Below are 24919 nucleotides of genomic sequence, written 5' to 3' on the forward strand. Positions count from 1 at the left end.
TATGACAGTGAGTGGGGTGTATTGGTACAGGGAATGCGGCGTTCATCAAAATAGAATTGTGGGACGAATTGCATGAGCCAATGAGATAGTCCCCGTTCGTGTCACATAGTTCGGGGCGAATACTCTCTTTAGCGCCCCACCCGGCGGCAACGGCTAAGGCTGCAGGCATTCAAAACGACGATCGATCTGCCTCGCTCCAGACAATGTGCCAGTTTTCCCAATCTTCTGAACCGTGCTCACGCCACAAACGTGTTTCTTGGGCACGGACTGTAATGCCGTTTTCTGTAGTATCCTACCGAGTATGCTGGTGTCATTATCACGATACAGCGCGACACCATGGATCACAGCAACGAAGAAGCAATTCTTTCTCCAAATGGATCGCTTGTCAAACAAATCAAGTCCCAGCGAATCCAGCCCAGTGTGGCTCAGAATCTCCCAGCCTTCTACCGCAACGTTGAAGAAGCGCTCGACGGGCGCCGCGCCACCCAAAGTTTGTTCTCCATCGTTAATAATAACTGGCAAACAAACAATGCCGTCGATTTTTGCTCTAATGACTACCTCTCCTGGAATACAACCGGTTTGATTCGTTCAAGCTTCCTCGACGAACTAAGCCGCTACCCTGATTTCAGCGTCGCTGCCGGTGGTTCAAGGGTCATGGAGGGCAACTATCCGTATATCGAGGAAACTGAGCTGGAAATTGCGGCCTACCATGGAGCTGAACAAGGACTAATTGTGAATTCGGCATTTGACGCCAATGTCATGGTCTGGTCTGCGCTTCCCCGGCCAGGAGATGCTATCGTATACGATAGCTTAGTCCATGCCAGTACCCACGAAGGCATGGAACGTAGTCTCGCAATCCAGAGAACCGAGTTCCAACATAACGATATCAAAGCTTTCCGCAACACATTGGCCTCGATCCTGGACTCCCAGCCACTGATCAAACAGGGCAGACGTTCTATACTTGTAGCAGTCGAATCTGTGTATAGCATGGAGGGCGATGTTTGCCCCTTACTTGAACTTGTTGAAGTAGCAGACGAAGTTTCCCAAGGTCTTGGAAATATTCAGTTCGTAGTAGACGAAACACACAGCGCTGGGCTGATTGGACCGAACGGTACAGGCCTTGTATGCGAGCTCGGTTTGGAGACAGATGTCGCGGTGCGGCTACACACTTATTCCAAGGCAATGGGCGCCTGCGGAGGTAGATGTTCATATTCACTACTACGACCCGAACTGATGTGAATCCATAGGAATCATACTCAGTAACGAGCTGATCAAGTCCGCGCTCATCAATTTTGCTCGCCCTACAATATATTCCGCATCGCCACCGTTCCCATTTGTCGCAGCAATTCGGGCTGGGCATAGGCTGCTTGGTACTCCAGAAGCACTAAAGGCAAGCAAGCAAATTGCTGACAATGGCACTTTGGTTCTGAACACTGACATTCAATCCAGGGACAAGAGAGCATACAATTTCTTGCTCGGACCTTCTTCGAATCGTTGACCACGCACCCGCTGTGGCCAACAGCTCAAAAAAGGGGTATTCTCTCCGTACCACTGGCCACCGGCTGGGAAGAACGCCCATTTCTTACTCATATCGTCACTATCTGGACTCGTCAGAAGTATACTTATTGGATCTACATGCATCTCCTTTCTGCCTCGTTTTTCGTCCTTCCAGTTAAGCAACCAATAGTACCCAGCGGCGAGAGCCGACTTAGAGTTACGTTTCACGCGAAAAATACGGCTGCACAGGTGATAGGCCTGGTAGACCAAATATTCGCTTGGTTGGAAGAGATCATGGCTATTGAGGACGGGATGGCAGAGCAGAAGGTAACGAAAGCAGCCAGAGAAGTCTATGCATGGATGAAGCGGGAAGGGCTGAAAGGATTCGGGATGGTGTAGTACGTAATCTTCCGATGCAAGATGATCTGTGACACATGCAAGACTTCCACTCTGTAACTCTGCATGAATGATACGCACATATTCGTAGACTTGCGGAGATTGTTGGCAAGGTTCGTTCCGAGGTGGGGTAAGCTGAGTAAGCTCAAGAGCCTGCTAGGCTTGTTTGGTTTAATGAAATAGTTCGCTCAGAGCGTTTGATCACATAGGCAACACTAGGCAACACTATCTATCGCGCAAATCTTGCCAGCAGATAGCATGCTAATCCTTGGGAGGGAGTCCCGGGGACTGCATAAGAAACGAGATTGGTACGTTTTTAGAATCCGGATGATCCTGATTTGGGCAATGTACTAGTAACCTCGGCGGGTAAAGTGGCGAGGGAAAATGGCGTAGAGATTGGGGGCGGCTGACAGTTTATCCTCAGATAACGAGGTGCATTTGAATGTCTCGGCACCGCCCGGGAGGGAGACTTTCATGCATATGTGTGACACCTCTTGAGGTTGGCAGATTCCCATGACAATCTCCCGCGGGGTACGCAAGCAGAGATGGGGGCTACTGGCCACATACCTGCAGATACCGGGGGGCATGTAGCTGTTTCGGCCCATGACCTCAAAGAAGGCAAGTTGTGCATGTTGTGTCGCACTAGCTGAACTGAGACTATCTAAGCCACACACCAGATTGAATAGAGATTCGACGAGAGCGGAGAACGCCTTGTGTCTATCATCATTTGGGCATTGTTTCGCCTTATTGGCTATTCTAGTCACGTTCATGTCAGGCTGAAAGTAACAGCCGCGTCGTTCTCTGCTCAATTGGTAGGACACTTTTATACGTATGTTCGGCACAGGCTCCCAACGTCACAACATTATACGCCTTTGATTCCACATCTTTTACCCACAAATCAACCACCATGGAGCCAATAGCTATCGTCGGACTCGCATTCAGACTGCCACAGGGGGTGGAAGATGAATCCAGCTTCTGGGACGTATTGGAGCAAAGTAAAAGTGTAATGACGGCATGGCCAGAATCGAGAGTGAATATCGATGCATTCATTCGACCCCATGATGCTACCCCAAATACGGTATTTCTCCATTGTCTTGTTAAATGTGCGAAAGGGTTGGTTGTAATCTAATGAACAGTTACCGTCGAGGGGAGCGCACTTCCTCAGTCAAGATATTACCGTGTTTGACGCCCCATTCTTTTCAATATCCTCGAGGGAGGCTGCTTCTATGGACCCACAGCAGCGAATATTGCTGGAAACATCATATCACGCCCTGGAAAACGGTATGCTATAAATCAACATGACTATAATAGGTATCTTTGCAATGGCTAATAGGACATAGCCGGTATCCCCGTCGAAGACATCGCAGGTACTGACACAGGCGTATTCTCAGGGTCAATGGAGAGCGACTATCATAGGACAATTTCTAAAGACCCAGATGAAGCGCCAACAAACACTGCGACTGGTGCCTCTGTTTCTATCCTAGCCAATAGGTTGAGTTGGTATTTTGACCTAAAAGGTCCTAGTATGCAACTGAACACGGCTTGTTCCTCGAGTATGATAGCCGTAGATTTGGCTTGCCAGTCACTCCGATCTGGGCAGAGTTCTATGGTGAGGATATGATCAGAAACTGGAATACCATTAGGATCATAGACTAATTTGTTCATCAGGCTCTTGCCACAGGGTCTAATCTGATGCTAAGCCCTGAGCTTTCTTTGTATCTGTCCAACATGAACATGCTTTCACCAGATGGCATCTGCTACAGCTTTGACGATCGTGCAAACGGGTATAGCAGGGGGGAAGGTGTAATAGTACTGGTCCTCAAGACACTACACACTGCAATCAGAGATGGGGATAACATACGTGCTGTTATCCGGGGGACTGGCTCGAACCAAGATGGCCGTACACCGGGGATCACCCAACCAAGTTCTACTTCTCAAGAGAGTCTCATACGCCAAGTGTACAGAAATTGCAACCTTGGTTTCGAATCAACACGCTACGTAGAGGCCCACGGTTAGTGAAGTTTCCTCAATCAATGCTTTACGTCGACTCTCTGACTGAGATACTAGGAACCGGGACACAGATCGGAGACTCGACTGAAATGAAGGCCCTTGGTGCTGTGTTCAGGCGCGTCAGATCTATCAAAGCGCCTCTCTATGTGTAAGTCACTACATCATACCTCATGCGTCGCTTGCTGATTGTGCCAAAAGTGGTTCTGTCAAGTCCAACGTGGGACACCTTGAAGGTGGTAGTGGTTTGGCTGGAATACTCAAATGCATCCTAATCCTTGAAAAGGGGGTTATTCCACCAAACGCGTTGTTCGAGAAATTGAATGCGAAGATCAACGCCAAGCGGAGTAACATACAAGTACGAGTATCTGTTATAGGTGGAAATGTTATTTCTGACAGTTTATAGGTCCCATCATCTTGCATCTCGTGGCCGGACGGAGGCTTGCGCCGAGTATCTGTCAATTCTTTTGGATTTGGCGGATCGAATGCTCACGCTATCATGGATGATGCCTATCATACATTAGAAGCCCTGAGTCTCCATACCGGTCTTCATGCATTCGGCTCGTCTGTAATCACATGTCCGGTAGCTACCAATGGGCATGTTAATGGCAGGCTGACAAAAGCCCATGATATAGAAATAGACGGGCCGCTACGAGACGAAGCTCCCAAAGTCTCAGATCTCAACCGGACAGCGACTCCAGAGAACGACATTAGTTCAAGCCCGTCAACCAACGGCGTCACTTCATCGGACTCGTCAACAGAACTTTGCAAGTACCAGCTTCTCGTTTATTCTGCGCGAGATGAAGCAGCTTTGAAGCGCGTTCTTCAACAATACAGCAGGTATCACGATGATAGCATATTGGGGTCGCCAAGTAGGCTGCAAAAGCTAGCTTATACCCTTGCTACACGCCGAAGTATGATGATCATGAGATCATTTACTGTAGGCGACGCGAACTTGACTTCTGAGGCTATTGGTTTGCCAAAATCAGCTTGCGTGCGTTCATCTATTGAAACACAGCTTTGCTTCGTGTTCACGGGCCAAGGTGCTCAATATGCCAAGATGGGATTGGAACTGATCCAGTATCCTGTGTTCAAGTCCGCCCTGATAGATGCGAACAAGGTTTTCCAAGCTCTAGGAGCTGGATGGTCTTTATTCGGTATGTAGAGATTCCTACTTGACATCCTCCAATACCCGGGTATGGCTAACCTAAACACACAGACAAGATCGAAAGTGGCGAAGGCATCAACCTGCCACAATTCAGCCAGCCTCTTTGTACTGCTCTTCAAATAGCTCTTTTCGAGTTACTAAAGAGCTTCAATGTTGCCCCAGTAGCCGTCGTCGGCCACTCTTCCGGGGAGATTGCGGCGGCGTATGCACTTGGGGCTCTATCACTCGAGTCCGCCTGCAAGGTTGCATATCACAGAGGTAGACTGAGCGGACAGTTAGCTAAACAGTTAGATGCTTCAACCAACTCTGGAGCGATGATGTCCGTAAACCTTCAGGAGGGAGGCTTTCGTGCTTACGTGGACAAGGTCCTTCCGGGTGCAGATGTCCATGTTGCCTGTGTCAACAGCCCTTCGAATATCACTCTTGCTGGGCTTGAAATAGACATCGATGTGCTAAAAGGTCATTTGGACGATGATGGGGTATTCTCTCAGAAGATAAAGACGGGGATAGCCTACCACACTTCGGTCATGCGACAAATAGCCTCGGAGTATCTGTTCTGCCTAAATGACCTCCAGGATCCGGAACTGGACAGTAACACGACGTTGATGGTGTCTTCGGTCACTGGGCAAAAGATTACCGCGACCGAACTATCAGTGGGCCAGTATTGGGTCGATAATCTGACCTCACCTGTGCGCTTCGTCGACGCCGTGCAATACCTCACGCAAGCTGCACCCAAATTGGACGGGATCAAAGCAATATCCGACTACATTGAGATTGGCCCATATGGGGCACTACGTCGACCCATACTCGATACGTTAAGTCAGATTCCAAACAAGAAGGAATCCAAATATGCTTCGATTCTGTCAAAACTCCGGTCGCCCCTGAAAACCACAATGGAATTAGCTGGTCACCTTTTCACTCGTGGCCACCCGATCTCCATCACAGCGGTGAATCAGCAAGTTGCTAGCATGGGTGCTTCTTCGATACTGGCAGACACACCCCAATACCCATTTGATCGTTCTCAGCAATATTGGTATGAAAGCCGATTGAGCCGCGACTGGCGCCTGCGTGGAGCCGCTCCAAGGAGCGTGCTTGGAATACGTGCGACGGACTGGAACCCACTAGAACCAAGGTGGCGTAAGATGCTCAGCATTGAAGAGACACCGTGGATTGCAGACCATGTTGTGGACGGGACTATCATTTTCCCCGCAGCCGGATCAATCGTCATGGCCCTCGAAGCTGTTAAACAGACAGTTCAAGTGCAACAAAAAATATCGGGATACCTTGTAAAGGAGGCCACGTTTACGAGTCCCATATTTGTCCAACCAGAGAAAAAGACCGAGGTTATAACGCAATTGCGTGCCATTCAGCATGCTTATGATAGGACATCCTTGCGGTTTGAGGTTGTGATTTTCTCTTCTGCCATCGATGGAAATTGGACCGAATGTTTCAAGACCGTTATACATGTCCAAGTCAAAGAGGATACCACCACTGAAGTTGACGGAGGATTCGAAGCACGAGCAGCCCAGGAAGCATTCTCCAAGAGCTACGAACACGCAACGCTCTCATGCAAAGAACCAGTCACTAAACAACACTATTACGAATGGCTCAACAAGCAAGGCCTCTCATATGGTGATGCATTCGCTCTTGCAGAAGACATTTTTTGGGATGGACATGAGCTTTGTATAGCGCGCGTTGACAATTCCCCAGAATCTTATGAGGGCGTAGTCCACCCTACCGTGCTCGATAATTGCTTACAAGTATGCTCTACGGCACCTTCGGGGGGCATGGCGAAGACCATGTCCACATTCATTCCACATCAGATGCACGACACTTGGGTATCTGCAACAGGGTGGCAGCATCCGCAAACTGGCTCGGTACGTATAAAGACTCAGTCTAGGCTGAATATATCGTCAACTGGCATCGATTGTTCTATTACGGCTCTGGCCGATGATGGATCACTGCTTTGCCATGCAAAACACGTTGGCATGTCAGCCGTTGCCAACAAGGTGTCGATGGGCGATGACCCGAAACGACTACTCCACAGTATCGATTGGAAACCACAGCTGTCTCTACTCACCACTCAGCAACTTTCTGACTACTGTGGAGTTAGCAAGTTCACTGAAGATGAAACTTGGGCGATCGACTATTGCATTTCGTTGGACGATGCTCTCCGTGCACGTCTCGAGCGCGATTTAACTCAGCTGCAAGACGCAATCAGGCCTGAAACACCGGAACATCTCAAGCGTTTTGTTGCTTGGATCGAGAGACAGCTTTGCGAAAAGCCAGGCCAGTCTACGAATGAACTGAGCGACGAATGTCTCGACCTGAAGGTCAAGAACCTTCGTGCAGTCAGGCCGTCCTGGAGGATTGTCATCGACGTCCTGCAGGACCTCACTTCCACCATACGGGGAAAAACCGACGCTCTTGACCTTCTGTTCTCGACACCATTGGCCCAGGATTTGTATGACGAATTCTTCAAACGCACATGCAACGACAAATTATTTTCGTACCTTGAACTGGCTACCCATCAAAATCCCGATCAAAGAGTTCTCGAGGTGGGCGCGGGTACAGGCGGTATGACGAATCAAGTTCTGGCAATGCTACGTCGAATTGAACAGCGCATTGGAGGCACCGCATTCAGTGAATATGTCTACACCGATATCTCTCCAGCTTACTTCGAAGGGGCGCGTGAGCGGTTCGCGGATTACCGTACACGTATGAGCTTCAAAACGCTCGACCTTGAGCATGATATCACTGCAAGTATCGAGCCCGGTTCCTGCGACATTATTTTAGCAGGCAGCGTGCTACATGCTACCAAGAATCTCTCTGTCACTCTACGCAACCTTCGGCGGGCACTAAAACCCGGCGGCCAGCTGATCTTCCTGGAGGTCACAGCTCCGGAATGTTTCGCCATGAGTTTTGCGTTTGGCATCCTGCCCGGCTGGTGGTGTGGCGAAGAGGAGACTCGCGCGTGGGGTCCAACAATCACTGAGTCTGAGTGGGATGTTCTACTCCGGGAAAATGGGTTTTCTGGCAACGACTTGGTGATCAGAGATTACGAGGACGAGAGGGCGCACGATGTCAGTATCATCGTCTCATCAGCGGACGACCCCCCGCATATAGTGGCTGAGATATCAAGGATCTTGGTCGTTATCGATGATCAAGATGAGGACCAGAAGAGCCTAGCATCGGACCTTATGCGCGGAGTTTTCGACTCATCAGCCTATCGCCCCACTATCTTTTCGCTCTCCCAGATTGCCGATGCTGAAGTGTGTCTGACCGATAAGATACTATTCCTTGCCGATATGAGAGGATCGATATTAGCTGAGCCATCAGATGACACCTTCGAGCTGATACAGAATTGGGTGCAGCAATCTAAGGAGCTACTCTGGGTCACTGCAGCGAGTGTTTCACTCCAATCCTTTCCTTACACTGGTCTCAAGGATGGGCTACTACGCGTGATACGATCGGAGAATAGCGGCAAGAGAATTGTCTCTCTTTCTCTTGAGGATGGCACGTCCGATATGCCAAGCTACTTACAACACATCGCTCAGGTCTTTCACTTAGCATTCGAGGCAGTATCGCCAGATTTTGAGTATATTGTTCGGGATGGGAAAGTCCTGATTGGCCGCCTCGTGCTAGAAGTCGACCTTAACAAGGACTTAGATTCGTCCATCCATCCACAGACGAAGCACGAAGCCTGGCTCCCCGGTCCACCCGTCAAACTACAGGTCGGAACGCGCGGTTCTCTCGACACATTGCGTTTCATTGAAGACGAGTACCGCGCCAGCCTAGGCCCGACAGAAATAGAGATTGAGAACCAGGCTTGGGCAATTGGCTTCCGCGACGTGTTCAGTGCTTTAGGCCGGCTGGACGAAAACGAATTTGGCACGGATTGCGCTGGAATAGTGAAAAGAGTTGGTTCCCAATGCAACCAGCTGCGTCCAGGCGACCGCGTCTGTACCTCATCATTCGGTTGCATGCGGACATATGTGCATTGCGATGAGTTGGATGCCTTCAAGATCCCCGAAACTCTTTCCGTTGAGGAGGCATGTGGGGTTATCAACCCAGTAATGACCGCTTGGTACTCTCTCGTTGATGTGGCCCGCCTGAAAAAAGGGGAGAAGATCCTCATCCATGCGGCGTCGGGGGCAACGGGACAGGTCGCTATCCAGGTCGCCCAGATGATCGGCGCTGAGGTCTTCGCAACTGTGGGATACGATCACAAGAAGCAGTTGCTTATCGATGATTATGGAATACCCGCGTCCAATATCTTCTACTCTAGAGATCTCAGCTTCGTCCAAGGTGTTATGCGCATGACTGATGGCTACGGAGTGGATGTTGTGCTGAACTCACTGGTGGGCGAGGGGCTGAGGGCATCGTGGGAGTGCGTGGCTCCATACGGCAGATTCATCGAGATAGGAAAGGCTGACATCCATGCAAACACGCCTTTACCAATGGCTAGTTTCGCTAACAATAGGTCATTCTCTGCGGTTGATCTTCGCCACCTCGACTTTCATCGGAAGGATTTGGCGAGAAGTGTGTTTTTCACGACCATGGGTCTCGTTCGGGATGGTACCATGCATTGTCCGAGGCCATGGCATACCTACTCTGTGTCAGATATCGAGCACGCATTTAGATACCTACAAAGCGGAAAGAGCACGGGACGAGTTGTCATTCAGGTCGAACACTCTGCCAAAGTTCAAGTATGTGCCCATGGCTTTAACCATATGGATCTGTTCAACTAACATATGGTAGAAACAACTCATTCATCGCAGAACCTGGCGTTTTGATGATAACGCTACATATCTCATCGCTGCAGGTCTAGGAGGGGTTGGACGCTCTATCCTCCGTTGGATGGCTTCGAAAGGTGCAAAGCAGATGATAGTCCCCTCAAGGTCCGGTGCCGCATCCGAAGCAGCCATCCAGGTTGTCAACGAACTTACCAAGTTGGGCGTACAGATAGTGACGCCCAAGTGTGACTTAGCCGCGGCAGGTTCTGTTCAGAAAGTACTTGAAGACTATGCACATGTTATGAGTCCGATCCGCGGGTGCATCAATGCGACCATGGTCCTTCAGGATTCGGTCTTCGACAACATGACGCGTGCGCAATGGGACGCCACCATCCGCTCCAAGGTTCAGTCGTCATGGAACCTCCACAGTCTACTCCCCAAAGACCTCGATTTCTTCATCCTACTCTCTTCTGCATCCGGAGTCATCGGAAACGCCGGCCAATCCAACTACGCGGCAGGGTGCACATTTCAAGACGCGTTGTCTCGATTCCGTGTGTGTCATGGCCAGAAGGCAGTCTCTATCGATCTCGGACCCATGCGCAGTGTTGGTGTGGTTGCCGAGCACGAAGGCTTGAAGAGGAGTTTTGAGAAATACCAAGGTCTAGCCCCAATCGAGGAGGAGGAATTTCTCACGCTCATGGATATTCGTTGCGACCCCGGTTACCACTCGCGTACTTCCACATCGGAAAGCCAAGTTACAATGGGCATTGTCACGCCGGTTGATCTTGTTCATGATGGCAGTGATTTGCCCCTCGAGCATATGCATCGATCACTCTTTGCCTACTTCAATCAAGCCGGAGCTGGATCAAGTAGCTCTGGGCCGGCAAACAGTGTGAACTCAGCAGCTCTGTTTCGGCAAGCGGAGAGCATAGAAGAGATGAACGACATCGTCGTTGAATCGCTGGTGAGGAAGCTAGCGCGTGCGCTATCTATTCAGGCTGAAGATGTAGACGTGGATAAGTCTCTACTCTTGTACGGAGTGGACTCCCTTGTTGCGGTAGAGCTTCGCAACTGGATCACCAAAGAGTTTGCAGCAGACGTACCTGTTTTTGAGTTGATGAGTGGTAAATCCGTGTTAGCGATTGCGCAGCTGGTGACTAAGACTAGTCAGGTGAAGAGAGTAGCTGTAAAGGCAGCAGCCTGATTACCGGCCCCGGGGGCGGGGCAGGGTAAATGTAATGTAACTGTGATCTGACCAATGATCAAAGGAAACAAATAAGAGCCGTAAAGAAGCTTTCAAGATTCTCGAGACCATCACATTATCTATGCTTCTCTGCGTTGTTCGAAAGATGGTTATGGTAGCGAGGCCAACTCCGCACAAGTCGTACGCGTAGAAATCAAAGATTGAGCCCTTAGCTAGTACAATCGTAAAGATGCAGAATTCTTCTGTTGCTAGAGCGCAGTTGAGCGAAAATGTCTACAACCTATGCCCAATTCCTTTTCTCTAATATCATCTATTCAAACCGCAAATACAACACCACCAATATCCAATAAATAATTCAACAACCTCACCCTCCAATTATCCCTTGCTCATTTCAACCAGTAACCAGTCGCGGATGCATACTTTAAGATGCCCTTCCTTTTTAGTAGAACGTCCCTACTGTCTGTGGAGCAGAATATTGTGTAGGTAATATAATTATGTCTAAGCTCAAACTTACTGACTTGAAAGGTTGGTTACTCCTTCAAATATGACCACCTAGCACAAATCCAATTGGATGCATGTTAAGCCTGATTTAGCATTCTATAAAAAGACCTTGACTGCGTAGACCGTGTGCAAGATGTCCAATTGTGGAGAAGAAAGCTGCGGCATGCCATACTAAATCTAGAAAGATCAGCACAATAATCCGGGTCATAAAGGATCCTGTTGCATCATAAGGTTGTAGTAATTACAGATAGGAATGCTCTAGTTCTAAGGCTAATGGGCTGCTGATAGGTATATTCGGGGATGGGAAGCCCGCCCCCACAGGATGCCTCGCGCCGTTTGTTCCGACTTGGCTTCTTAAACAGCCAGCCACAATAGGTTACAGTTCTGAACACAGCTCGTGGTACATTGGCACAGCCTCCTCTGTCTACTGAACACGATCGTATCCGAGCCGCCACTGTTTGAGATTCATAGCCGTGCTGTTGACTGTAAGGATCGCTTTACGTCATGTGCACTTCGCCAATTGGCCGATCGGAGACTATCGTGTGTAGTACGGAAACTATGCTGCAGGTAGGTTGCAAGCGCCAGGAGCATTCTCTACCAATGGGCTTGATTCTATACAATGACATCGCAAGGCAACCCAAGAAGGAGTTCGATCTTTAGGAGGATTGGGCTTAGGAGAAATTTGGTATTGATGGGGGTCATCTTAGGCAATCCACACTAAGGATGTCACTCACTAACAACGAGATCCTTCAGGGTTTTTACGGCTGCTAGAGAGCATGTGCAGAGGCTATGCTGAGCAGACGGCAGAAAACATGACATAGGAGCGACATACGTCTATGACATGGAACTCGAGCTCCTGGGGTATAAAGACCTTGCTCAATCGCATCGAAAAGAGAACACCACAGCTTCCTTCGCAAGCCTTCTTCGGACAGCTATCGAACTAAGCCATCATTTTTCTTTTAGTCAAGCCATCATGCGCCCCGCCATCTTTGCCCTTGTGGCCTTGGCCTCGGCCATGGCAGCAGATGTTTCTGTTGTCTGGCGCCACGAGAAATCCTCTGGTAGCACTTCGCTGACCATCCACTCCGCCAAAGACTACGCAGTCCTTGCAGAAAGTTGCGGCAACTCAATCGGATCTCTTGACTTCTCTCACGTCGACGAGCACGGCGCTGGGACTTTCACCGTCGGCGGTAACACCTTCGAAGTCACCAGCAAGCTTCAAGGCGGCGTGAGCTGCACTCGAGTGTACAGTGGCATTGTTGCAGTCGTAGAATGCTCCAATCTCAAGTTGGACGTCCCGGCAGGTGCAGCTCTGTCCGCGGACTGTTTCTCTGATGAAGATGCAAAGGATTCGTTCCTTGCGCTGAAGTCGAGAAACGTTGATACCACGAATTCCCCCACGCCTGTTGAGCAACGCACCACGCCGGTCCAAACTTTCAGGATCCGCGGACGCCAGCAATGCCATGACGAACATGGGACTGTCAAAGTGGGCGACGGTAACCCGCACCAGAACTACTACCATAAGCAACTCTCGGTAAGCAATCGTTCTAACTAGCATACAACCCTTCAAATGAAATATCTGTGAATTACCAAGCTAAGCGTTATTTGTCCTGCCCGTAGGAAGTTATTAATTGTGGTGCCGCTCCTTCCTGCTCTGCGGGCCACGAAATCTCCAAATCTTACACGATAGGCTTCACTTCAGGAATAAGCGCCGATAGCTGGATTTCGGCTGGTTTTGAAGTGCAAAAGAGTTGGTCGACTGGGAATCAGTACACGTGCTATGGTGCCCGGGGAGACAATGTCTGCATTTGGTACAACACTGCCCACACGGCTTGTAAGTCTCCTCCGTCTCCTAAACCTAGACTCATTCATAGATAAAGCGAGAGGCTCCGCATTCCCTTTCAACCTCTTGAGTGTCTATATTTCAACCACTTAATTTGAGTTACTGCTAAAGAATATGACAGACACGGTCCGCAACTGGGTAGAGAACACCTGTAGTGGGTCCCCCACAAGGTTCTCGGATCCTTTCGTCATGAAGTCTCCTAACAAAGCTAATCGTGGCGGTGGTATGTACTGTGTCATCGGGACTTGCCGTGCACAGGGAGATGCGTACTGGGATGACTCTGGCCGAGCTGGGGGTCCTTGAATGAGCCAGCGTCAATATTATCGGTGTTACATTTCCAGCGCGCTGGAGGGGGTTGGTGCTATAAAAAAAGTGTTCGCATCATGCAACTGTGAAAGAAATTATTCATGCTCTTCCATTCAGGGTCTTCTACACGTGTTCCTGTTATTAGTTTAGCATAGTCAAGAATGCAGACGAATCTGTGCGAGGATTTTGAGAACGAAGGCACATTAGATGCAACTCGATCTGTTGATCCGTGAACTGACTGCGTTGAGTCACATGCACATCTAGAGTATATTCGTTGCCGCCGCTTCTGGATGTGAAATGCAAAAGGAGAGTGAGGGCACATATTGCAAGCGTGCAATATAAGTAACGCGATTTGTACAGAGCGACATGGTTGATTTAAGCTGCTTATGGTACCAGGCTAGCAGGGGCGCTAGAGGGATCCAACCTGATGTTGAAGCCACCGTGTATTTGAATTGTCAGCTTACCATCTACCAACCTGAGCAATCTTATGGTCATTTGAAGTTGGGCCGACTGCGGAAGCATTACAATCATGAAGCTGATAGTCGCTGGAGCTACCGGCTTTGTTGGTAGTGAAGTCCTCTACGCCGCCCTACAACATCCTTCAGTAACCAGCGTCGTATCCCTCTCTCGTAGACCCGTTCTCGATCCCCGCGTCGTCAACCACGCAAAATGGGAAAGCATTTTGCTAGAAGACTTTGAGCACTACCCATCTGATGCGATAGCACGGATGCAAGGCGCAGTGGGATGCATCTGGTCAGACCTCCATACTCCGCTGGTGCTGCTGTTCGATTGCTTACTGGCGTACTATTTACCAGGGCCATCGGGGGCTTAGCTAATAGATTCTCCAACTACGAGACACTGCACAAGGCAAACGTGGTATATCCAGTGACGGCCGCGCGAAAGTTCGCAGAGACGTTGGCGTCGAATTTGGGACCTGAACACCGCTTTCGCTTCGTCTATACAAGTGGAGCGCTTGCTGAACGCGACCAGCAGAAACAACTATGGACAATGCGTGACTCCCGCCTCGTAAAGGTAAGTGCTCTTTGGGTATTCCGCCACTTTAAGAGATTGAATCGATACTAAGATCATGATGACAGGGTGAAGCTGAGCTCAGCCTGCTCGATATTGCCAACTCGAAGACGGACTCTTTCGAGATGCTGATTGCCCGCCCAGGGTTCGTGCTAGGTAAAGGAGATGTTAAGAGCTATTTGCTAGGGTTTACCGGTCAAACAAGAACCATCTTGGTGCATGATCTAGCCTCTATCTTGGTCGATATGGCGGTCCATGGTGCAGAAGTTATTGGTGGACAAGACACGGCGGACAATTTGACTCTTGTCAATCGAGCAAAAGAGCTACGAGAATCTCGATAAATCCTACAAAAACACTACATGTACTAGGATATCAGACATAATGAATGACTTCACGGAAAGAGTCATCTTTCTGAGGTCTACCCGAGAGCTTACCTAGGAATACCCAAATACGCCTGTAAGTCTACATCTCCACAAGAAGGTGTGAGAACCGGGGAGGCCTATAGAGGCTAAAAATATCCTGAATCCTTCACCCATCATGGCAAAGAGATGGGTCCGATCTTGGCTCGTACAAAGAGCGCTCGTACGAGGAAGATCTTACGAAACAGTCGGATCGAAGCCTCGACGGGAAATACAATCATCATAGGTGGTTAAGCATCTCCGCACTTAAACTACACCTCTACACACTATTATTAGCTCAACAGGTATTCTGGATCGTATGCGCTTTTCAAATCTAGAATTTCATTCCTATCCAACCCGTGCATCCCCTCCACCCTTCCACCGCGCGGGGAAATACGCCATCAGACAAATCCGAAAGACCATATCAAGCCCCAACTCGTTCAATTCCACCTCCAGCACATCCCCCATCTGCACAAAGCCATAGCGCTTATAAACCGGCATGCCCATGACACCAGCTTCAAGATACGCCGGCACCCCATCCCGTTCAGCCTGCTCCATGCCCCACTTGATCAGCATGCCCGCTGCGCCTTTGCCGCGATGCGACGGCTGCGTCACCATGTGCATTAAGATCCAGCACGGCGCGTTTGCTGGGATCCATGAGCTGCGGGCTCCGTCGCGGGTGGTGAGAATGTGATTATGCAGCGGGATGTTGAAGCCCTGGGGAATGCGTTGTCCTGGGATATGATTGTGCGTTTCCCAATGGATCTGGGTGTCGAAGTTGTAACCGTTGGGGTAGAAGTGCCAGCGAGCTATGCTGATGATGGATGATTTCTCATTCGTGGTTTCGACGACTTTCATATACCGGACTGTGGGATCGCCGGTGAAGCGGCTTCGTTGTTTGTTGAAGTGGAATGTCAAACGGGCTTCTGCTTCTTCTCTTGTCTTTACCAAACAGCAGATTGGGGTCGGGGGCCCGACGAGGTCATCGCCTGGTGGGTAGGAAGCAGCGTGAGATACGAGCTCGTCAAAATCTTCAAGTTGTAGGGGACAGAGTTGGAGATGCATTCTGGAAGGTAGATACTCGTACTAGTTCTGCAGTACCGATGGGAAAGGCAACAAAAGATAAAAAATCAGAGATCTTGGTACTGTATGATTTGTCATCTGTAGTCTAGAGAATCTAGTGCTGACTTTGGAACGGCGAACGCCGGGCTAGCTTCCATAGTCAGATAACATGTTGGCACGCCTCATCTCAATCTTAACGTCGTAGCCAATTCCAGTGCTCTGAATAGTTTCTAGTAAGCTACACTGGCCCATCGTTCGCGCGAGGCTGGTTGGCTGGTTGCTGGCTTAACCTTGCCGCTTGTTCGGCTTCGTCTAACATATTCCCTGCCTCGTCTCCAATAATGCACCACTAGAGAGATAAGCAGGGGTAGAAGGGATACATAACCCAAATCCACTAATGCTTCTCGTGTGAATAGCCCGACATGGTGTTAAGGTGCGAGCGGACGTAGTCTAGACCATTTACGATAGTCTGAGCCGATGCTTTCCTCCTATTCTGATTGCCGCGCTCTCTTGGCGGTATTCTTTTTTCCAAGTCCCACAAGAGAGTCATTGCTGCGAAAATGGCGATATCCAGGGAGCCAACATTAGCCTCGACGGTGCTACCTGAGGTGGGGTTGGTGCAGGCTCTTTCGAAAAAAGTTTTGCTGCTTTGCCTGGGCATGAAATTAGCTTGGTTCATACCAAAGCTACTCTGATGCAGCGGATTGCCTCAGCCCTCCTTCTCGACTTCTGCGTGCTCCTGATCGTGGTGATGCGCGTTAAGATGCAAGATGCGCTTTACGCTGTCCACGCTCTTCTCCAGGTGTGGATGTCTTTCCATAAAGCCTCCGTGATGCGCTATCACAGCGGCTCCGGTAATTCCGCGCTTCTTACCGGCAAGAGGATCTAGGACTCCTGCCCTAGGCGGCCATTCATCAGTATCCTTCCAGCCTTGTACCAAGGCCTTGGTCATGTCGGCGAGGTTGATGGGGACGGAGGGTGTGCGTGCGGAGACGACAATCTTCTGGAAGATATCAGAGTAGGCTTTAGAAGTTATCGAGGCGCGGATTGGGTTTGTAGCGAGGAAACGGGGCGCGACAGGAACGAGGTCATGGGTTTCGGGTGTCGCGCTGTCGACAGACTGCGACTCGGAGCCAGTAGGTGTAATGGCATGTTCTTCAGAGGAGTTTCCCGCAGCAGAGGACGGCCTGTTTGCATGCCTCTGCCGTTTGGTTCCGTACTTTTTCACACTCGCCGCGCCTGTCCACACATCCCTCCGCTTGACCCAGATGCGTAAGCCCTCATTTTCGGCCATTTCCCTCTCTAGTCGCTCTCTGCGTCGCATCGTGCGCGCCTCTCGCGTGCGCGTCAGCGCATCTCCAATGCTGTCAGGGCTATCAAACTTGTAAGGACTGGTGGCTCCTTGGTCGTCGGCAACCGAGTCGCCCGAGTCAGACTCGCCGTAGTAGCGTTCGCGAAATTCACTGGCATCGCGCACTTCTTCATCCGAGGCTGACCATGCGGGCGGGACATTGGGATACTCCCAGTCGTGGCGGACGCGATCGTCGAGGAGTCGCTTGGCTTGTCGTGCCGCACTGAGATTGTTCTCCATGGCTAATAGAATCGAGTGGACAGCGGACAGGACGCAGCGGAAGCGAGTAAAAACAGTGGGGATCAACGCGTGGGCATACGCCGGCTACACCTGTGTGGATGCTGGCTGCAACAGAGCTCTAGTTGGGCGAGCGGGCATCTTTGGATGTTGATGGATTCTTGTGTCATGACGTCGGGCCGGACGCAGGGCAAGGGTGGGGCTTTGGGCAAACCAGGCAAGAGAAACCTCACAAACTCATATGACCCTTTTAGTCAGCCTTGCGCAGCCACAAGAGGCCACCTGATCAAATGCATTGCAAGCAACGTCATCTTATTTTGCCCAAACTGCTAATATACACGACCTAGGCTAGGCTGTAGGTTAGATCGTAATGTAATGTACAATGTTGCATGCTAAGCCACCAAAAGATACCATCTCTTGTACCTAACAAAGCTATCCGCCTCACTTCTTCTTGCCCTTGGCCGCCGCCTTGCCCTTGCCCTTTGCTTTTGGCTTGACATCCTCCTCATCTTCGTCTCCGCTTTCCCCAGCTTTGGCCTTCTTCTTTCCTGCCTTCTTGGGCGCAGCCTTCTTCTTCGGTTGCTTGACATATTTGTCCTTTGACAGATCCGCCTCTGCATCCTCCTCTTTGATTTCTTCGACAACCTCGCCATCATCAGACTCTTCGATCGCCTCTTCAAGATCAGGCTTTTCCTTGGCCTGCTTCTTGGGTGCGACAATAGAGGTTGCTTTCATGAACGGCAGCGGATGAGATTGTTGATTATACCTAGACAAACGTTAGCAGTGATTCCAGTTGAGTGGGAACAAGTATGCCACTTACAACCGTGTAAAGGTCGCCTTGGCCTGCGTCTCAATCTTGATCTTCTCCTGGTCCATAGGGCCAACACCCAACTCCATAATGGCGTCAAAGTCATCTCGCGTTAGAAAGTAGCTGTCCATCAAGTCGATAATCTGTGGGACAGCATCTTTGCCTTCCTTCTGTAGCTTCTGAACCAGTTCTGTCCAGAGGACTGGAATGTACTGTTGCCGAACCTCATGCCTGTCGCCAGAGGACCGCAGCCGCATATGAGCTTGAATCTCCTTGACTAATCGACTTAGTTTGCCTGTGCTACTGTTCCTGCCTAGCCATGATGTAAAACGCGTCTGATTACCGGCTGTGCTGCCGCTGACGAAGCTTGCGGGCCTGACGAAGCTGAAGACTGCATGCGTTGGCATCAAGCTCCATTGTTGTTGAGAGCCGTGAATCATCCGATCGACAAGATCACCATCGCTGATGCTATCAGCCGCCTCAGACGCAAGCTCGAGCGTCTTCAGGTTCTTGTCCTTGCCGGTATAGTTGAGAGCTAAAATGGGGTTGGTACCAAGATAGTTCTCTTGTAGCATGAGAGGACTGAACTCGTGGTCATTGAAATAGAGTTCAATCTTCTCGTTCAGCGTAGCTTTGCTGCTTGCAGCAAACATGCCACCGCCGAGTATCTTCTGTGTGATGTCCCAAGGCTTCAGAATGACGTGCTTCTGCCAGTTCTTGGACATATTTTTACCCGCATCAAAGTCCATAGCTTCTTGATCTAGCTTTGCAGTAGAGATCATATTAACCACTTGACGGATGTCGGCATGGCTGCCCTCAATCAGTGCGTTCACGACAGGTGCGGGCATTTTCAAGCCTTCCCGGAAAGCAATCGTCATGATACGAGAGCGGACTTGATCGACAGTCGGTCGTCGAAAAGGTAGATCGTAAGTAACAAAATCGAATGGCTTCATCTTGGGCAGCCGCCTGTCGTTGCAGATAAGGATCATGGGTATCTCAGTCTTCTTGCAGACGGCAGCAAGAGCGCCAACACCACCTCGGTCACCCGCAGACATGCCATCCACTTCGTCCATGATCAGTACAAGTTTCTTCTTGGACTCTTCGACTGTCTTTCCGTCGCTAGCAAAGTATCCGTGGAGTGAATTCGTACTGAGCACTCCGCGGAGGCCCTCTTCGATGAGTTTCTTACTCCGTGTATCACTGGCGTTTCTCTCAACAATGTCGTATCCTTCGAGCTTTGCAACAAGATGCGCTGCTGTAGTCTTGCCGATACCGGGGGGTCCATGAAGCATCACTGCTCGAAACACTCCACTGCCATCTGGCCCAGCAAGCTTGAAGCCAGTCTTGAGGTTCTTTGGATATCGCTGTAGCCATCGTTGTATCTTCTCGACGGTTGTCTTGTTTCCACATATCTGATTCAGAGATGTTGGCGCATACTTTGTTGTCCAGAGTCGGGAGTCTACGACAGGCCCTGCACCTTGAGTGGTAGCTTTGAAAGTAGAAGCAGACTTGCTTCCAGCAGCTGCAGTTACAGCCTTCAGTTCTTTCAGACGTTGATTCTCCTCCTTCTCCATTTCGGCAGCCTGCTGCCGGATCTTGTCCTCTTCTTTTTGCTGCTTCTCCCTGTAAGCAGCCTGGGCCTTGGTGTCGCCCTTGTTTCCAGCTGCCGTTAGCTTCTCGATGAGCGCCGTTAATCCGTCCTCGTCAATGGTCTTGATGCCCATATCCCTAATCTTCTGCAGCTTAGTGGGACCGGCGTCTGTGCCCAGTATAACATAGTTTGTCTTCTTGCTTGGGCCCGTTGTGACCTTACCGCCATGTCGTTTGACAAGCTCCTGACCTTCGGTACGGCCCCATCGCTGCAAGACACCGGTAAAGACAAAGGTCAGCCCCGCAAGGCATGTCTCTGATCCGGAGGGCATGTCGCCCGATGAACCTTGGATTGGTGCTTGGTCCCCACGGCCTGCATTTGCTCGAAAGTCGAATTTCGCATTCGGATCCTTGGGTGGAGGCGTAGGGGCACGCACCGTTGGGATACTGTCGTAGATGGCTTGTATATCCGCATCCTCCGCAACATCCTCCTTCTTCGCCTTCTTTTTTGCAGGAGATTTTGCAGGGGTAGCCTTCTTTGCGCGCCCCTTCTTCGGCTTCTCCTCCTCTTCTTCTTCCTCATCTTCCTCATCTTCGTCAAGTGTCGGTGACTTCCGCTTTCGTCCTACAGCGGATGGCTTCTTTGCTTTTGGTTTTGAGGCCTGCTCGTCCTCGTCAGGCGCGACAAAATCATCTTCCTCTTCCACATCCTTCATATCCACATCTTCGTCCTCGGGTATGAAATCATCCTCTTCAATGATGTTCTTCTGCTGCTTCGCGGGGGTCTTTGGAGTTCCGCGGTGGGGCAGCTTCACGGGTAGGTCATCGTCACTCTCTAAACCCTCAATGTAGGCGTCCTTGCTCTTGCCTTTGAAGTTGGCCCCGAATATATCATCAGCCTCATCGAGATCGTCGTCGGGAAATTCATCGTCGTTGTTTGCTTCGGCATACGATGTAACAGGCTTCTTCGCTCGGCCGGACGCTCTGCCATTGGAGGCTGGTACGGCTGTCTTGGGCACACTCTTATTCGCCTTCACAGGTGTTCCCTTTGGTGTCGCTTTCGGCGTGTCCGCGGGCTTCTTCTTGAGTGGTTCGGTTCGCTTCGGCTTATTCGTGCTCGCAAAGAAGGCAGAGGTGGTTGTCTCTTCGAGTTCGGGAGTGGGCTCTCGCTTCGCTTTCTTCGGTGGCGGCTTCTTGGGTGTCGTCTTCTTCGGCCTGCTAAGGTGAGTTTTGACGCCACTTTGTGAGATGAGGGTGTAATTACTTTACTTCTTCCTCCTCATCGTCATCGGAGTCGTCGATGACACGACTCACACGACTTGTCTTCTTGGGCGCTGTTTTCTTCGTTGCGGGCTTCTGCCGACCGCTATTAGTTCTCGGTCTTCCAAAGGTAAAACCAGAGCCAAAAGCCGCAGTAGCTTTGAAGCGCGTCATATTGATCTTGAAGAGGGGAGAAGTGTAATGGAGGAGACTGGACTCGAGAGGGCCAACAGCGGGCCGCGTGAGGCTCCATCACTCCATGCAAGCGCAGACATACCTCATCTTTCTTCGTCTGCTCGCTCTGGCTGCTCGGCTTGGGCCCACCGCCAAAGAAACTGCGAATGTCGGCAGGCATCTAGATCGTACCAACACGCGGTATCCTACAGACAACAGTACAATGCGCTTGCAATCAGCTTGTCTCGACAGGACCAGTGGGTGGGGTTGGCGAGTGTCGCGGTGGTTTTACACGTTGCTCATGACAGGCGGGCGTTGTTGACTGACGCGCACGGCTCCGTCGCGCGGTCATGCCTGCCTGCACAGGCCCACGGGAAGTAGGCACCACTGGGGCTTGGCAGCATCGCCAGAACTTCAATGTTCAATCTATTTCAGTGAGCAGGGCAGGACAGGCAGCAACACACAACGCAATCATGCCGCCGCCGAGGTTGCAGCAAGGCCTACTGGCTCAATTCAGCCAGATGACCCTTTCTGCGTCACGTCCGAGAGGTAGGCTATTTTCCACACCTCCCATGGGGCATGTACTAACAGAAGTCAGTCCTCCAGCAGCCATGCATGGCCCAATGCCAATTCCTCGCCCGCGCACCCCTTCTTCATAAGCCCTCAGTCCGCTCCTTTGCCTCGACACCCGCTCGTCTCAACTACCTTGCTCCCAAAGCCGGCGAGTCGCGCAAGTCACGCAAAGGCCGATGCCGCGTCCCAACCGGAGGAAGCATGCGCGGCACCACGGTGGTATGGGGTGACTACGGCATTCGAATGCGCGACCACGACCGCCGCATCAGCGCACATCAGCTCCGCATCGCCGAGGAAACCATCAGGAAGAGGCTGCGAGGCATGAAGTTCCGCATGTACATGCGTATCGCGGCCAACATTGGTGTCTACACGAGCGGCAACGACGTCCGTATGGGAAAGGGAAAGGGCAGCTTCGATCGCTGGACTGCGCGTGTGGCAGTTAGCAAGATCATCTTCGAGATCCAGGGCGATTTGCACGAGCAGGTCGTGAGGGATGCTTTCAGGCTTGCGGGCAACAAATTGCCTGGTCTGTACGAGTTTGTGAAGAAGGGTGATCCGCCCGTCATGGGCCTGACAAAGGTTGGGATCAATGGAGTTACCGAAGAGGACCTCAAGAGACCGAGGCGGAAGCTACCACTCGAACAATTGGCTGCTGGGTTGCCAGCCGCCTCATCAGCGCCATCACCACCAGCTTAGACATGTACAATATGCGTTATGTATATACCCATTGTAGGATATGCGCGATACTCGAAAGACGTACAGGGTGAAAACATTCCAGCTCGATTTGTCAGTTTCATGCAGTTTAACAAGAATATTGAATTCGACTCGTCCAATTGTATATATTTCAGTCGTCTGGACCCCTTCATGCCTTATACAGCGTATCCAAAAAGCCCTTTGCAAGATCCACAACAACACCCTTGTTAGGCAAGCTGCCCGCAACACCATACAACGCTGCCGTATCTCCCTTGACAGCACCCTTTGCACCCTGCCCTTCCGCAATCCGCCGCCTCTCCTTCTCCCTCACCTCTTCTGTAACCTCCACGAGGTCCTCAATCAGCTTATCCACCACTGCAACGATGGGCAGCGTAACAGCGACATGGATAGCTGGTGGGGTCTGCAGCGCATTTAGATGCCATCCCTTCTCCGACATGCCATCCGCGATGTCGTAAATGTCTAATGAGTCAGAGAGGAACGCTACCACAGAAACCAAGGGCCGTCCGATGACCTTGAGGTCTGAAGAGAGCTCGGGTTTCTCGCGAATAGCAGATTCGATCTTCTTCATCCCACCAACAATCTTGTGGCAAGCATCAAGGTAACCATTCTCACCCTGCTTGACCAGACTGGCCCAGCACCCTGCAATCAAGGCACCAGGACGAGAGCCAGCAATCGAGGGCGAGGCATAGACGCCGCCAGACCAGTCGGGCGAAATGAAATACTGGTACTTGCGGTAGTCGTCCGAGCGGTATAACACAGTAGAATTGCCCTTGGGCGCGAAGCCGTATTTGTGAGTATCACAAGAAATGCTCGTTACGCCCTTGAGACGGAAGTCAAATGGCTCGGCTTCAAAACCAGCCTTGGAGAGCATGGGGATAATGAAGGAGCCAAGGCAGCAGTCAACATGCAACGGCAACTTCTTCTTGTAGGCCAATTTGCTGAGTCCGGAAATATCATCGATAATGCCATGGGGGAAGTTGGGAGCTGAACCAACCAGCAGGATCGTGTTCGGGTTGACGAGACGAGAGACAGAAGATAGGTTGACCTTGTAACTCGGGGCTTTGCACGCTACGAGGTGGACCTTGATCTTGAAGTACTCGCCTGCTTTTCGGAATGCCGTATGTGCCGTCTCCGGGAGGATCATCTCGGGGCTCGTGACGCCACGCTCCTTGTAGGCTTTGTTGCGGGCAGAGAGACAGGCCATCAGGATTGATTCCGTGCCGCCTGAAGTTGTGACACCGACTGCACTTTCCGGGGCACTGAAGAGGGAGAGGACCTGTAACGTGTCAGTACATTACTATAACCTACTATAGCTAGAAGACATACCATAGCCACCACCTCGGCTTCCATCTTCCTTACACCAGGAAAGACATCAGGGTGGATCGGATTCGATACAGTGAACTTGCCAAACGCCTCCGTCTGCAGTCGTATCAATTCGTCCCCGCCGTGATAAACCGCACCACTAACTCTTCCGTCTTCCCACCTCGTGTGGTCCATGTCAGCCAACTCGCCCAGCTTCTTGCGAACCTCCTCTTCGCTCCATCCCTCGCTCGGTAAGCTGGTGATGCGCTCGACGCCGGGACCGCTGGGAACCAGTTTTCGCTCGAGCTTCAGAAGCGATTCGGAGACTTGGGTCTGGACTTTTGTGCGTACGCCTGGGAGTCGTAGGAACACGCCGTAGAGGTAGCGCCTGATGCTGAAATAGAGGTCGCCGATAGAGCCGAAGATGCCACGGCCCTTGAGCTGGTAGAAGGTGATGCGCGTCCAACGGAGGAGGAACAGGATGAAGACTACATTGCGCAGACTAGAGCAGAGCCATGTTAGCTTATAGTCACAGTCTAGTTGCAACGACTTTTGGGACCAGGCGCATACACATTAATGTTCAAGGCGACGAGCCGGCCCTGGGCGGAGCTCTTCCGCGCATTGAACGTGTCGCGCAGACTCACGGGTAAGCGCGACGAGCCGGGCATGCTAACTATCGTTGTGATGCAGTCACAGAGGAATGCGGGTTGACATAATAGAGAGGCAGACGGTGAGACGACAGGGTGGCGTGGGGAGCAACGCC

The 24919-nt window shown here is 51.0% G+C and overlaps 9 protein-coding genes across 9 annotated transcripts; 5 read left to right on the top strand and 4 right to left on the bottom strand.

The window, feature by feature from the left end:
* The first annotated feature begins 218 nt into the window (after positions 1–218).
* Positions 219–1975, top strand: K460DRAFT_362815 (putative aminotransferase). The gene is made up of 3 exons (XM_040932710.1): positions 219–1198; positions 1248–1390; positions 1450–1975. Exons 1-3 carry the CDS (start codon positions 337–339, stop codon positions 1894–1896), a joined length of 1452 nt encoding a protein of 483 aa, XP_040794615.1. The 5' UTR covers positions 219–336; the 3' UTR covers positions 1897–1975.
* An 825-nt stretch (positions 1976–2800) lies between these two features.
* On the top strand, positions 2801–11008 carry K460DRAFT_351900 (polyketide synthase PksD; the record flags this gene model as incomplete). Its single annotated transcript, XM_040931596.1, has 9 exons — positions 2801–2971; positions 3030–3174; positions 3234–3502; positions 3562–3904; positions 3961–4051; positions 4102–4258; positions 4307–5057; positions 5120–9777; positions 9830–11008. 9 exons carry the CDS (start codon positions 2801–2803, stop codon positions 11006–11008), a joined length of 7764 nt encoding a protein of 2587 aa, XP_040794616.1.
* Positions 11009–12482: 1474 nt separating this feature from the next.
* On the top strand, positions 12483–13840 carry K460DRAFT_299757 (uncharacterized protein; the record flags this gene model as incomplete). Its single annotated transcript, XM_040929809.1, has 3 exons — positions 12483–13043; positions 13130–13343; positions 13474–13840. 3 exons carry the CDS (start codon positions 12483–12485, stop codon positions 13653–13655), a joined length of 957 nt encoding a protein of 318 aa, XP_040794617.1. The 3' UTR covers positions 13656–13840.
* A 254-nt stretch (positions 13841–14094) lies between these two features.
* Positions 14095–15346, top strand: K460DRAFT_392203 (uncharacterized protein). Its single transcript, XM_040935870.1, has 3 exons — positions 14095–14411; positions 14474–14690; positions 14756–15346. The coding sequence occupies exons 1-3, from the start codon at positions 14188–14190 to the stop codon at positions 15026–15028; spliced, it is 714 nt and encodes a 237-aa protein (XP_040794618.1). The 5' UTR covers positions 14095–14187; the 3' UTR covers positions 15029–15346.
* K460DRAFT_46013 (uncharacterized protein) lies at positions 15088–16421 on the bottom strand. The gene has a single exon (XM_040938440.1). It carries the CDS (start codon positions 16148–16150, stop codon positions 15434–15436), a length of 717 nt encoding a protein of 238 aa, XP_040794619.1. The 5' UTR covers positions 16151–16421; the 3' UTR covers positions 15088–15433.
* Positions 16422–16856: 435 nt separating this feature from the next.
* K460DRAFT_274982 (uncharacterized protein) lies at positions 16857–17738 on the bottom strand (the record flags this gene model as incomplete). Its single annotated transcript, XM_040928001.1, has 2 exons — positions 16857–17256; positions 17332–17738. The coding sequence occupies 2 exons, from the start codon at positions 17736–17738 to the stop codon at positions 16857–16859; spliced, it is 807 nt and encodes a 268-aa protein (XP_040794620.1).
* Positions 17739–18030: 292 nt separating this feature from the next.
* Positions 18031–21876, bottom strand: K460DRAFT_362820 (DNA replication factor C, large subunit). The gene is made up of 4 exons (XM_040932711.1): positions 21671–21876; positions 21398–21489; positions 18556–21348; positions 18031–18501 (listed from the first exon to the last, which is right to left on the bottom strand). The coding sequence occupies exons 1-4, from the start codon at positions 21746–21748 to the stop codon at positions 18177–18179; spliced, it is 3288 nt and encodes a 1095-aa protein (XP_040794621.1). The 5' UTR covers positions 21749–21876; the 3' UTR covers positions 18031–18176.
* Positions 21877–22040: 164 nt separating this feature from the next.
* K460DRAFT_269572 (ribosomal protein L16) lies at positions 22041–22836 on the top strand (the record flags this gene model as incomplete). The annotated part of the gene is made up of 2 exons (XM_040927583.1): positions 22041–22116; positions 22166–22836. The coding sequence occupies 2 exons, from the start codon at positions 22041–22043 to the stop codon at positions 22834–22836; spliced, it is 747 nt and encodes a 248-aa protein (XP_040794622.1).
* Positions 22837–23002: 166 nt separating this feature from the next.
* On the bottom strand, positions 23003–24824 carry K460DRAFT_402054 (sphingosine-1-phosphate lyase-like protein; the record flags this gene model as incomplete). Its single annotated transcript, XM_040936490.1, has 3 exons — positions 23003–24130; positions 24181–24658; positions 24727–24824. The coding sequence occupies 3 exons, from the start codon at positions 24822–24824 to the stop codon at positions 23003–23005; spliced, it is 1704 nt and encodes a 567-aa protein (XP_040794623.1).
* Between the last annotated feature and the right edge of the window lie 95 nt (positions 24825–24919).

The sequence above is a fragment of the Cucurbitaria berberidis genome (genome assembly GCF_010015615.1).
Source record: "Cucurbitaria berberidis CBS 394.84 unplaced genomic scaffold K460scaffold_1, whole genome shotgun sequence".
NCBI lineage: Eukaryota > Fungi > Ascomycota > Dothideomycetes > Pleosporales > Cucurbitariaceae > Cucurbitaria > Cucurbitaria berberidis.